The following is a 13537-nucleotide window of genomic DNA, read 5'->3' on the forward strand; positions in this document are numbered from 1 at the left end:
CCCGGGGCAGAGTCCGGCCTGTGAGATTCAGCATTTTGGAAACAAAGTTACAGCAACGAATAAGCAGGGTGGAATTTCTTTTCTGTTGCCTAATCCCACCCTGGAACCCAAAGTCACTCCCACTGGTCGGAGGGTGGGTTCACGCCGCCACGGCCTCGTGCTCAGGTCTCCCCGAGCTGGTCCCGGCGGGAGTCCCAGGAGCCGCACCCCAAATCCCAGAGTGGCAGAATGCTGGCGAGCAAAGGGTGTTCTCAGAACAGGTGCTTCCCTGCTCTTCCCGACACTGGGTACAGGTGCTTCCACACCAGGCAGCTTCGACTGCCCCAGAGGACCCCGACTGGGGAGCTGACAATTGAGAAGCATCGTGGCCTAATGGATAGAGCCCAGGCCTGGGAGTCAGAGGACCCGGCTTCTAAACCCAGCTCTGCCATTTGCCTGCTGTGTGACCCGGGCAAGTCACTTCACTTCCCTCTGCTTCAGTTACCTGTGTATCTCAGCGCTTAATACAGTGCCTGGCACATAGTAAACGCTTAACAAATACCAGTTATTATAATAAATGAATCAGGAGTATTCCCTGAACACCAACTGTGTGCAGAACACTGTCCTAATCACTGTGGGAGACCAAGCCCGCTCAGCCCGAGACTACCTTTGAGACGATTCCGAGCGACACGATAGAGCGTTTTCAAACAGCACGATCCAGTTCCACGTCAGCAACCGGGAGCTGATATTTTCCTGATGGCCAAGAGGGATCTTACTCAAAATACGTACCAACAACCCTGATCCGACTCGCGTACTCTCCCTGACTTGACTCGGCTGTTAAAAATACTATGGTATGCACCCGAGGTCATCTTGGACTTTGCTTTGCAAGGCCCAGTATTTTCAAAGTAATCTGGAAAGAGATCAGATAGGAAGACAACGTTCCCCAGTGCCCTAGGAAGGCCACGAACAGAAACAAAATGCCAACAAACGTTAACTTTATTGTCATTTTTCACTGTACCGTCAAAGGCACCCAACAAACTTTGTTACAAAATAATTCAGCTATGCTTTTTTACACACTCTTTCGTTATCCTGATATGATGATCCTTTCACAGAAAGGATTACTTACAGTTTGTGCAGGCATAAAGTATTAGTGTAAATGCAAAAAAAGGCAACAAATCCATATAATGACCAGCTGGGGATATGTGTCAGATGCAGCATAAATAACAGTTTAATACGTTTTGTACAATTTTCAAATACAAAAGTATAGAATACTAAGTTGCTTTTTTTTTTTTTAATAGGACATCATTCAGTTCAACAGTGCTCTTTACAGGAACTTAAGTGTATCTCGTCAAAAAGCGGAACGTGTTCTTTGACGTGTGCCAGGCTGAAAATGCACCTGACGCTCAGACGACCACTGAAGCCCATTGGAAAGCTGGTGAGCCCGGCCCGCAACACGGCGGGGAGGAACCACTTGAAGAAGGGCGATCTGGGTCGAATTCTAGAGCGATGGCCCGTTCCATCTGAACAACGTGGCGTATAAAACGCTGCTTGAATAATTTACCACTTAATTCCACCTTGCCTCTCCGTTGAACAACACTGCCTGCCCTCCCCCGCTGCAACCCCAGGAATTAATGGGATTTAATTCTCCACCTAATGTTGTGGGGCTTTACCAATTTTAGTTCTGTCATATTTCTTTCCTTAAGCCACCTAGAATAAAGAAAACAGATGGTAACCTCTTCATATTGCACACCGCCACTTGGGAATAAACTGCAGGGCCTCAAGATGCCCTGGTCCAATCTGATACCTGAAACTTTGGTTCAACAGAGTGTTTGACGGGAGGAAAAGACAGACCGATTTTGGAGCAGTTTTTCCTTCTTCGATTCAAAAAATAAGCCTCAAACGTACACGATATATATACACATAGTATACACACATTGATGTATGCATATAGGTACCTGGGCACACACCCTTGAAGGGACAGCAGCGCTGGAAACTTTAGGGCTGGCCATCTGTTCCGTAATACTGACTCCCTTCGAGCGGAAACACTGATTAAGTTTTGCTGAACCCACGAGTCTTTTCTTTAGCTCCCCCCAAAACCAAGTTTTATACAAAAATATCACTCTTCTTCTTAAGAAAATAATAGAGTTAAGAAAACCTGCCGGATAGAAAAAAGATGGTATATCAAAATATGGTCGTAGGATACTAGGGTATTGATTAAAAATACTTTCTAAAAAAGGCATTGTGCTGCGAGTTCTGCAGCTTCAGTGATGTTGTCAGAGAATGCTGGAGCCATGACCTCACTCCCCTGGCTTGCTTTGATTTCATTACGACAGCTACAGAGCGGTTCGGTCTAAACCTGCACCTGTTCTATTGACTAGAATGACATTCTCCAGACGTCAGCTCTATTTAAACAGAAAAATACGTCACGATTCACGAAAGGTCATCGTATAGATGGGGGGCGGCCATCAGAAAACCGCCATGCTGACAGTGTTCCCCTGTCTCCGTGTTGCCCCAAACCTTCGGACGTTAGTGCCTAGGAAGATGATTGTCTGTGTGTCATTAAACAGAGGAGGCAGAGTCTACAAAAATATGTAGGGAAACCAAAATGAGAAGGGTCAGTAAGCCCATACACGTATAAACATACACAACTCTCTATATATTTATACACCTATCATATATGCATACAGTTAAGGTACTTTGGTTGAGCAGACATTATTGCTACATCAAAATGACGTCTCGCTGTTCAACTGAAGAAGCACCACAATAGCCCCTGCACTTTTCTTCAGTTTTCCCCGTTCTGCTGAACTGAAGGGTGTGTTGTAAATGTCACGAGAGGTGTCACGGGAACCAAAGGTCCGATGATCGCCGAAGGGCAAGGATCACGGGGGGCCTGTCCACGACGGCAACCGGCTCCCCGGGGCATTTAAACATGCATAGTCTTCTCGTTATTGCTGTGTTCTTGTCTTCCCGATACTGGCGTTTACGACACGGATCTTTGGCTTGCCAGGACAGTCCTGGTCGTCCCTTGCCTACGCCAAGTTAGCGGAAGCCACAGAGCTGTGACAGCTAAATCAAGAGTCAATGGCATCTTCACTGGGGGCGCGGAGGGGGAGGGAATCTCTCTGGTTTTCTTGAGGCAGCTGTAGAAATGGAAAAAAAAGTCTAAAGGCCGTCTTTTTCAAGGGAATAAACAATGGAATCAGGCTGTGTGACTATGAACGGCAACGAAGTCGATATTCTCTGTGAAGTCTCGATGGAGAGACAGTTTCTTTCCAGCTGCCCAGTTGGTTCGCTCTCAGGAACTCGTGTCCTACTGCACCGTCTCCGTACCGACTCTACCGCAGTAGGAGCCATACTTAAAGTGCGATGGTTTGATTCCCAGGCCTGGACTTCCACTTAAAATCGGTTCAATGTTCAAACGTGCCGGGTGCGGAGAACAGGAAGAGGTGCGGAAGAGGAAGCGGACCGCGGCAGTCTCTCTCCCGCCGGGAAGGCGCCCCGTCCGTCCCTCTCAGCCGGCATCGACTTAGACGACGAACTCCGGGACCTCGTCGTGGGTCAGATCCAGAGAGAAGTATTTGCTTGTTCTTTTGACCGGGAAAGCGTCGTGGATGTTTATGCACTGCTGAGCCAGGCAGCTGTTGCAGTAGAGGCCTTCCTCGTCTAGTTCGTGGCCACACCCGAACGTGAAGCTCTGGGCGGTGTCCTGACACAGGCCCGCTATCCTCAGGAAGTCCTTCTGGTTGACCCGGATGTCATCGAGGCTCAAGCTGTGGCGGTCGGTGGAGGTCTTTGATTTGCGACATATCGTCTGCAAGAAAAAACGCAGTTTGTGATGCCGGGCCGAGCCCGCCAGAGGTGTCGGGAGGCCATCAAGAGGCGTGGGTTGGGTCGTCATAATAATAATTGTGGTATCTGTTAAGCGCTTACTCTGTGCCAGGCACTGTACTAAGCACTGGGTTCGGGAGGGGAGGGGAAATACAAGCAAATCGGGTTGGACACAGTCCCCTGTCCCGCATGGGGCTCACAGCCTTCATCTCCATTTCATAAATGAGGTAACTGAAGCACCTGTTGAGGGCTTAGTCTGTAACAGGCACTGTACTAAGTGCTGGGTTCGGGAGGGGAGGGGAAATACAAGCAAATCGGGTTGGACACAGACCCTGTCCCGCATGGGGCTCACAGCCTTCATCTCCATTTCACAGATGAGGTAACTGAAGCACAGAGAAGTGAAGTGACTTGCCCAAGGCCTCATAGCAGACAAGTGGCAGAGCCGGGATTAAGAACCCATGACCTTTTGACTCCTGGACCCGTGCTTCATCCAATCGGCCACGCTGCTACTGTACAGTGCCTGGCACATAAGTGCCTAATGAATACCATAAAAAATAAAAATAAAAAAATAAAATGCAATACTAAGTACTTGGGAGAGTATGGACCATGGTTCAAGATTTATGTTCCCTGCCCTCAAGGGGCTGAAAATTTAAAAGGGGATGACTCTAGACTGTAAGCTCGCTTTGGGCCGGGAATGTGTCTATCAACTCTGTGGTACTGTGCTTTCCCCAGTGCTTAATACAGTGCTCTGTACACAGTTAGCGCTCAATAAAAATGATTGGTCGATTGAACATAAATATAAATTAATTAGATACAAAAGTTACTTCCAAAATGCCAGTGGCAAATTCCAGCAAGCTCAGCTTTCCTGAGTAACTAGGAGCCGGCGAGGCATGAAAATTCTTAGAAATTCTGCTAATACAGAAAGAGAGGCTGGGTGGCTGTGGCCTAGCCTGTGTTTTGTGCCTGTGTGGCTGTATTGGTGATTTTATCTAACACCCTATCCCCTTTGAGTCAGCTCAGGATTCATAAGAGATGAAGTGATTCGCCAATGATAAAGTCTGAGGAAAAGAAATTAGAAAACACATTCAAAGGATATGCACGGTCGCTAATTCCACCGTTTGAAGGTCCTCTCTTTCGCAGCTCTAACAGAGGATTGAAAATCCACATAGTTAAAATAGCAAAACATCCAGAGTTGGCTGACGTGCTACTTACTGAATGGTGTGCCTTCCTTTCTGCATTTCTTTCCTCCTAATTCGGTACCCAAATCTCTTGTCAGAACAACCTATATCACTCTTATTATTGTTGTTGTTATTCTGATCTTCTTTCACAAACCATCCTTCAGGATCGCAGATGTATTTGGTGCTTTTTTGTTTATTTTTAGCAAAATCATCCTTAATTCTATAGCTTCTGCTTGTATTTCTGCCATAGTTGCTCTAAGTTCTTGTAGTTCTTACATGAGCACATATAAATATTTGTGCTTTCTTTATACCTCTTCAAAAACCCTCCTTGTGACAGATCTTCCAGGACAAACCTGCCCGGAGATCTCCTTAAATGAGAACGATGCCCTGATCTTGCCCCTTTACTGATGCAGAAGATGAGAGCATTATAGAATAATCATCTCATTGCCTTTGTACCACCCAGATGCTAAGCAATTCATAAGTACTTAATAAATGCTATAATCATGAATACTTTAATCTGTGCTGTAAGTCGATTTTAATAACGTCTATGATTGTGGGTGGTGTTCCTTGTTTGGATAATGCATAAGGGAATTCATTCAACATCTCTCTTTGAGCCAATAAGAAGTAGGAAACATGGAATTCTCAATTCTGCTTTCCTGTCAGTGGTTTGATGGCATGTTCCTTGTAGAATATTTACATTGACTCCCATGAACATCTGTACACTTGTGACCAGCCGAATGACCTAGAGTTTTTCCAAATCTTGTTAGAATCGTTTTTAGACAACTTCCAGCTGTTGATGCGATCTGTAAAATGGTGAGGTCATTCTTCCCATAGTTTAGGGCTTCCTTTTTCACTTTTCCACCGGGATTTCATCTAATTGCCCTTAGGATCTGGCCCAATCTAGACTGTGAGCCCGTTGTGGGCAGGGATTGTCCCTATCTGTTACTGAATTGTATTTTCCAAGCATTTAGTACAGTGCTCTGCACACAGTAAGCGCTTAATAAATACGAGTGAATGAATGGTTTTCCATTTTCCCACCCAGCCTCAACATGGCAAATCCCACTTCCGCAATCCCATCAGAAATACCGCTTTAAAAACAGGTGCCTGGTCCTTTCCCCAGATTTTGTATTTAAACAGATCCCGGCCAGACAGCTGGTATACTCTCACTCCACTTCAGTCCTGTTAGTTGAGCTTCTTTTCCTATCTGACCATAAATGCAACTGGCACTGACTGTTTCAATGACATTTCTTTATTCAACCTCCTTGCACTTTATCACTCTAACTGCTCTCCTTATCTTTCCTCCTCGGGAATGGCTAGTCTTCCAGAATTATTCATTCTCTCCTTACCGACTACCACAGATTAGATTCCTCTTCTGTTCTTCGTGCTCATCAATTTCCTAATGTTCCATTAAACAACATCTGTCCTTCTAGTAGCTTCTACGTGCCTTCATGTTCTACTCTTATCTCTGATAACACTCTTAAATTATCTTCACTCACATATACATGTTCCCCCTTTCAGTTTTTTGTTTCAACTGCAGATCAGAATGGCTCACTGTTGGTTTCAAAACTCGTTCTCCTGATGTTACTTATTGCTGTAATTCTTTTCTTGCTGCCGATTACGATGTGTGACTGGAGACATTTATGGTCGGAATGTACCTTGAGAATTGACTCTCCCATTCCGGATACATCATGTATCTGTGGGGGACTAGTAAAGAGTCCGACAGTCCACAGGCAACCAAGGAATGAACCGGGAACATCGGTCTACTGAAGGGGAGGCCATTAAGGATTGACTGATGGTCAGGCTTATACGGGAGAGAAATAACATGAGCTTGGGCTTTGTTGGTCAGAGAAATTAGAAAGTTGCTATATAGTAGAAAGGAGGAGAGGGCCAGGAAGACAGCAATGGTATGATTTCAGAAAGACGGTTGTCTGTGACTGCATTATGGGGAATCACTCCCAGAACACTATGTCAAAGCTGCCATGTTTATCGGTAAGTGTGGTCCGCTCTGACAGCATCTAGACTGTTCTCCGTCTCTAGAGTGTAAACTCGTTGTGGGCAGGGAAGGTGACTGTTATATGGTTATACTGTACTCTCCTCAGCATTCAGTACAGTGCTCTGCACACAGTAAGCACTCTATAAATACAATTGACTGACTACCACTGGGCATGTGCCAACTACTCTGCTTTTAAAGACACCAGGGCAGAAAATGGACAAGATGATTGTCTGCTGGATTCAAGAACTGAAACCCTAGTAGAGTCAGTTCGGTTCTCACGTGTGGTTTCACTACCTGTTCTGGTGAGAATGCTACTGGGAATTAAGGAACCTTCTTCCAACAACCCATGTCTACCTACGTCAAACACGGTAGCCGGCGGGAAGATCCGGCAATGTGTGTAGCTTGATCAAGGTGCGGGTCCGATAGTGCGAGTATTCCTTATCATGGGATCAGTCAGAAATATACCCCCTGCGTTCTCCGAGAACTGAGAGATATATTTGTGCTCCCTCTCTTTTTTCCGAGTCATTAGGAATCGCTGTGCTAGTGAAGTGTTCTCCATGGGTTTTTTTTTTCGGTGATGGGGGGTTTATGGTACTTGTTAAGAACTTACTATGTGCTAGACACTGTACCAAGTGCTGGGGTACAAGCTAATCAGTTTGGACCAAGTCCATGTCCATTGTGGGGCTCACAGTCTTAATCCCCATTTTACAGATGGGGTAACTGAAGCACCGAAGTGAAGGGCTTGCCTAAGGTCACACAACAGACAAGTGGCAGAGCCGGGATTAGAACCTAGGTCCTATGGTGTAGCCATATTTCTTTACATTACTAACAGGGATTACTTAGAATTTGCAGTACTTACTCAAAATATACTCTGATCAAACCCCAAATTCCCCAAGATGCAAAAACCTCAATTCCGTGCATTCCTAAGCCTCAAGGATTGAGGCATTTCAGTCTACAGCAAAGACTCCCAGTCTGTTTCTTAGTTGTGAAGCCCCGGAATACTTACCTGGGGGAGAGAATCAGTGCTTTGGCCCCTCAATTTGACCACCGTTTCCGAAGAGCTGGATGTGGAAGAACTGATTTCTTTTACAATTAAGCCTGAAGTAAAACACACAGAGAAGGGCAAGGTTTAAGTCTACAAATCATTCAGCCACCTCTCTACTCATTAATTCTGTCGTGCTCTTCCAAGCGTTTAGAGCAGTGCAGAGCATAGTTTGCCAGACTTCCCCAGGGCCGTCGCACACCACCCTGAAGTTGCCCGCCCGGCCAATCCTGGGAATTTAACACGGACACTCTGGCAGGGCTGGGGTGGAGTTGGACACACCCGTGGACTGTGTGTTTACCCGAGTGGCCATTGAGCTTCCGTGACATCAGCATATCCTCGGTGATGTAGATGCACATGTCTGGACTGACGTCCAAGGCCTCTTCATTCAACTGCTCCAGGTCCCTGGGATCGTCAACCAGCATTTCTATTTCTGACCCAGAAGAGGAAAGGGACCCATTTACCCGCTTGGGAAAAGGTGTCGTATTATTTCTAAATAGATCTGTCCTCAAAGCCCTCCAGCAGGAGAATTTTTTAAAAAATGAAAATGGCTGTCAGATCTCACATGCACGAGGCAGTGAACGCAGGTTGGAGATGACACAGGGAGATGACACTTCCCCAGAGGTAAAATGGACCTGTGGACCCTCCCTGGAGACTCTTCCCGGCAACTGGTTATCCTCTGACACTTCTGGTCTCCCTCATTCTTCTCTTGTTCTTTTATCTCCATCCTGCTCTCCTTCAACCGCCCAATCCCCTGCCCCCCATCTCCCCTCCCGCTCACTTCCCCCCACATAACAGATATCATATCAAAAAAAATTTGTAAAAAAGCACCATTTGTCCTAGGCGGCCGGTATGCCCTCCCTTCCCCTCGTCCTCAGGATGAAACCTTCCACCACCTCTCGGCCCTGGGAGCCGCTCGGTTTCGACAGCCCCGAGGTGACGCAGGTTACCGTCATCCTGGGAGTCCTCCTCCAGCCGGTCCTTGCCGCCGCTCTCCACGCCGGAGGTGTGCGAGCTGCCGTGGCTGGTCATGGAGCTGCAGGTTTTCAGCTTGCGGTGGCCGGCGGCACCGGCCAGGCCATCGTCTGGGCCCGCCTCCCGCGGCTTGGGGTCCGCCTCGATGCCCGAGGTGTGGGAGCTGCTGTGGCTGGCGGTGGAGTGGCGAGAGAGGCGCTTGTGCTTCACGCTGCCGGCGCTGCTCCCGCTGGCCCGGGATCGCTTCTCCAGCTGCTCCATGTCCAGGTCCAGGGTGTCGCTGATGTAGGATTCCCGGTACTGCTTCTTCTCTGAAAGTCCAGCACAGTCACCGGTCAATTCACCCATCAATCAATCCACCTCTCTACTGGCACTAGCCGGGAGGGCACCTCCTGGGCACCGGCCCGGGCACCTGGGAGTGTACCACAGAAGTAGAAAGCATGACCTCTGCCCTCGAGAACCTCACGGAGGACCGAGGCGAGTCATTTGGCCAAATGAAGGCTTTAGGATTTGAGGAAGCAATCCGTACTTGAAAAGAAGGCACAGTCCCTCGAGGGCCAGGCGGGGTAACTTGCCGTGGCCACAGAGCAGGCCAGCGACAGATCCGGGACTGGAACCCGGGTCTCCCGACTCCCAGCCCCATGTTCTTTGCCCCAGACTCCACCGCTTTTCCTTGGACAAGCCAGGCTTCCCCCGGCAGACCGTAAACTCCGTGGCGCAGTGGAAAGAGCACGGGCTTTGGAGTCAGGGCTCATGAGTTCGAATCCCGGCTCTGCCACTTGTCAGCTGTGTGACTGTGGGCAAGTCACTTAACTTCTCTGTGCCTCAGTTCCCTCATCTGTAAAATGGGGATTAAGACTGTGAGCCCCGCGTGGGACAACCTGATTCCCCTGTGTTTACCCCAGCGCTTAGAACAGTGCTCTGCACATAGTAAGCACTTAACAAATACCAACATTATTATTATTATTATTACAGGCAGGGGACGTGTCTGTTTATTGTTCTATTGCACTCTCCCGAGCCCCACACATAGTGAGCGCTCAATAAACACGACTGACCGACTGGCAGTCCCCTGTCCATCTAGCTGATGGACGGGCCAGGCGAACCCACAAGCTCCGGTAAGTGGCGGCCGGGCGGCGTACCTTCGTTCTCTTCGAGCTTGCGGATGTGGCGCAGCACCGGCTGCAGGTTCATGTAGAGGCGGTGGCTGTTGCTGAGGAGCTGCAGGAGGTGTCTGGAACGCATGGGGCAGCCCGTGTAGTAGATGAGTTTCCTGGCCGACGGCAAACCGTCTGGCAAAATCTCAAATTTCTTCCCCTGCACGGACGCAAGCGCACAACCCGGATTCAGAGGGAAAGGCAGCGGGCTCGGCCCTGCTCTTCCCTTTCGACGTGACGCTGGGGTCTCCACAAGCCCTACTGGGCCCTGGGAACCACCCCCCCGGCGGTGTCGACGCTGAAGCCCCCGATGGGAGGGAGGAACCCGATGAGAAGTCCCAAAGCCCCCACTGAACATCCTCGGGACCCAGCATGCGGGAGGGGAAGCCAACAAACAGGGTTCAATTAAAAGAACCAAGGGTTGGGGGGGGACAAAAAGGGTTGGACTGAAATTTCGGTCAGAAGGAGGAGGTTAGACACCCTGGTAAAACTTCCTCACAACGAGTAAGACTGGGAAATCTACTCTCTAAGAGGCCGAGCCGAATGTTTCTCCCTGGTCTTAAGTTAGGCAGAAAAAAATGAACTTTCAGACAAACAGGAGATCGTGGAGTGCATTATTCAAGTGTACCCACCTTTAGGAGTAACCGTAGGCCTTGGGGGATTTCGGCACCTTACTCTTAAAGACAGTTACTCATCTATTTGGGATTGTTTTAACCTCACTCTTGTGGTGTTAAATTTGGCTTCATAAGGGTTTCTTTAGAAAGGAGGGGCGTAGTGCTCTCTCAGTCTGTGGTCTGTTCCCCACTCCCATGATATGTGTTAAGCGCTTACTATGTGGCAGGTACTGGGGTGGATACAAATAGATCGGGTTGGACACAGTCCGTGTCCCACATGGGACTCACATAAGCTCCTGTAGACTGTAAACATTTTGGGCAGTAAATGTGTCTGTTTATTGTTGTATCGTATCCTCTCAATCGCTTAGTACAGTGCTCTGCACACAGTAAGCGCCCCATGAAGTCCATTGAATTGAACTGAATTAATCCCCGTTTTACAGACGAGAGAACTGAGGCATAGAGAAGTGAAGTGACTTGCCCAGGGTCATGCAACAGTCACGTGGCGGAGCCGGGATTAAAAGCCAGGTCCTTTTGACTCCCAGGCCTGGGCTCTATCCACTGGGCCATACTGTGGGACTCCCAGAGGGGGAGGCGGTGAGGGCCACAGCCCCAACAGACTACATCAACCTTTTTCTTTACCTTTGGGGTGGGAAGATCCACTGAAAACACACATGAAGAGCATGAACACATACAGATGTGGGCCTCTGGGAAGCTAACTAAAGGGATGTTTAGGGGAAAAACAAAGGTCGGCCCTAGTGTCCCCGACCAGTACTCTGAATTACAAATGGCGATAACGGGACTCACCACAAACACCAGTTTTCCAACATTGGTCCATGGGAAGTCATAAAGTAATTGCCTTTCTTCTCCTGAATTCTGTGGAAAAAGTACATGGAAACTGAGGAAACCAAGATTGAGCTGGGGACAAGTCACACCTCACTCTCCCCAACTCCAGTGGGTTCTACAGGATGTCACCCACAGGCACAGAATCTCCCATGCCCCAAGAATACCAGAAAATAAAACTTTCAATGACCATTCAGGGCCACAATAGTAATAAGTTATTTCTCAAGCGCTTACTATGTGTCAGTCATAGTACCAAGCACTGAGGTAAATACAAGATAATCAGGTCGGACACCAAATTCCTGTCCCACGTGGGGCTCACACAATCTATTTGGGAGGGAAAACGGGGAGTGAATTCCCATTTGATGATTAAGGAAACTTAGGCACGGAGACATGAAGTTCTAGGTCACCCAACAGGTAAATGGCAGGGCCAGGATTAGAACCTAAGGGTCTCTGGCTCCCAGGCCCTTGCTCTTTCCACCAGATAATTAAGGCAGGAGGGCAAGTCTTATGCTAGTCCTCCAAGGAGCCTGTGGCCACTGGGCGAGACAGATCTTAAACTGGGTGGACCATCGATAGCGTCACATTCATCCACTGCTGGTTGGATCATGCTTCCAGGAAACAATATTTAAAAATAGGTATGCACTTCACTGATGAAATTCTGAAATAGTCTAGTTCCAGCAACCTCCACGGATTTTGTTCACAATCATTTGGCCTACATCATATTCTGTCACTTTCTCTCATGTCGGTGAGTCTGCCTTCAAGGATTCAAAAATAATCTAAATTGTTTCTCAACTTTTTGCTGGCGATACTCCTGATTTAAAAGACATTTTCTCCTGAATGCTTTTCTCCTTTAAAATTCGGACAGTGTTCTGGTTCCTTTCTGATTCGATACATGCACTGAAGCTTGCAGAAGGGCAGAACAGACGGATATTCAACCTCTTGGAGGTGGGCCAGGTGAGGGTGGTAAGTGAGGGGGAAGGGGCAATGTGTGCCCCTTCCTCTGTGCAACTCTCTCAGGTTTTGCACATCACCCCTGGAGTTGCAGGAGTGGGAGAGAAGTGGAGCTGAGTTCTGGGGAACGTGAAAGGCGATTCATTTCTTTCTACCTACCTGAAAGATTTGTATTCCCCGAGTTGTCAGTCCCAGGGTCAGCGATGCTTCAATTTCCCTTTTATCCTAAAAAAAGGGAACAACTTTTGAGAAAAGACTTCTAATATAAGGTGCATGGCGGACCCAGATACACACACAGACCTCTCCCCACCCCCTACCCTAGCATGCAAATTCTGGAGGGGCCCTGGCTCCAGATAACTCTGTGTGTGGGTTCTGGTTATCATTGGTGTGAGGGTCAGCCTGAACACCCTGAAAAGCACACCCAGAGTAGTCTGAGGTGATTGCACTGTGGATGTTGGGGGACACTTGGTCAAGTGGTTAGTCGGGGCACCCTGAGGTACACCAAATAATCTGCATCGAATCATGGTATTGGGGAAAGGGCCTGCCAGAAGTGGCAAATTTTCTTAGTGAGCACAGGGGCATAAAGAGGACATGGATTGAGAGGGAGAATGAGAATGGAAAGGGGCAGGTTTCAAAGAGTTCGTAGCCAGAAAGCCATCATTTTGGGTCTCCAATCAGCTCTGACTGGAATTGCTCAATGGAGACCTGGGGTGAGCAAGTGTCAGAGTTCTGCTCAAACAGCTGGGGGGGGGGGGGGGAAGAGGAGGGGAGGTGTCATCGAGCCCCTCATCCCATGGAGTGGATACCTATGTTCTCCATCGTGTTCCCACTTAGATGTGATTTTATTTATTATCGAAGACAGAAACCATCAGTCTAACCAAGCGATGTCTCTGTTACTTTCTTGTGAGGTAAAAAGAATGGAGGATGAAGGACCCCTCTTCTGATCCCAGGGAGAGGTCCGAGGGACGTCTCTTGACCTCAGT

General features: G+C 48.2%; 1 protein-coding gene across 3 annotated transcripts in view; it reads right to left on the reverse strand.

Annotated features, from left to right (window-relative positions):
* Positions 1–957: 957 nt before the first annotated feature.
* Positions 958–13537, reverse strand: part of FRMD6 (FERM domain containing 6) — a 56433-nt gene continuing 43853 nt past the window's right edge. For all 3 annotated transcript variants that reach the window (XM_029079083.2, XM_029079082.2, XM_001514816.5), the window contains exons 8-14: positions 12714–12779; positions 11568–11636; positions 10135–10309; positions 8971–9306; positions 8322–8453; positions 7985–8076; positions 958–3790 (exon numbers count right to left, since the gene is read on the reverse strand). In XM_029079083.2, coding sequence (XP_028934916.1) covers positions 3506–3790; positions 7985–8076; positions 8322–8453; positions 8971–9306; positions 10135–10309; positions 11568–11636; positions 12714–12779 — 1155 coding nt within the window. In that variant the 3' untranslated portion in view covers positions 958–3505. The remainder of the gene's footprint in view (positions 3791–7984; positions 8077–8321; positions 8454–8970; positions 9307–10134; positions 10310–11567; positions 11637–12713; positions 12780–13537) is intronic.

Source organism: Ornithorhynchus anatinus, chromosome 14 (genome assembly GCF_004115215.2).
Source record: "Ornithorhynchus anatinus isolate Pmale09 chromosome 14, mOrnAna1.pri.v4, whole genome shotgun sequence".
Taxonomy (NCBI): Eukaryota; Metazoa; Chordata; class Mammalia; order Monotremata; family Ornithorhynchidae; genus Ornithorhynchus; species Ornithorhynchus anatinus.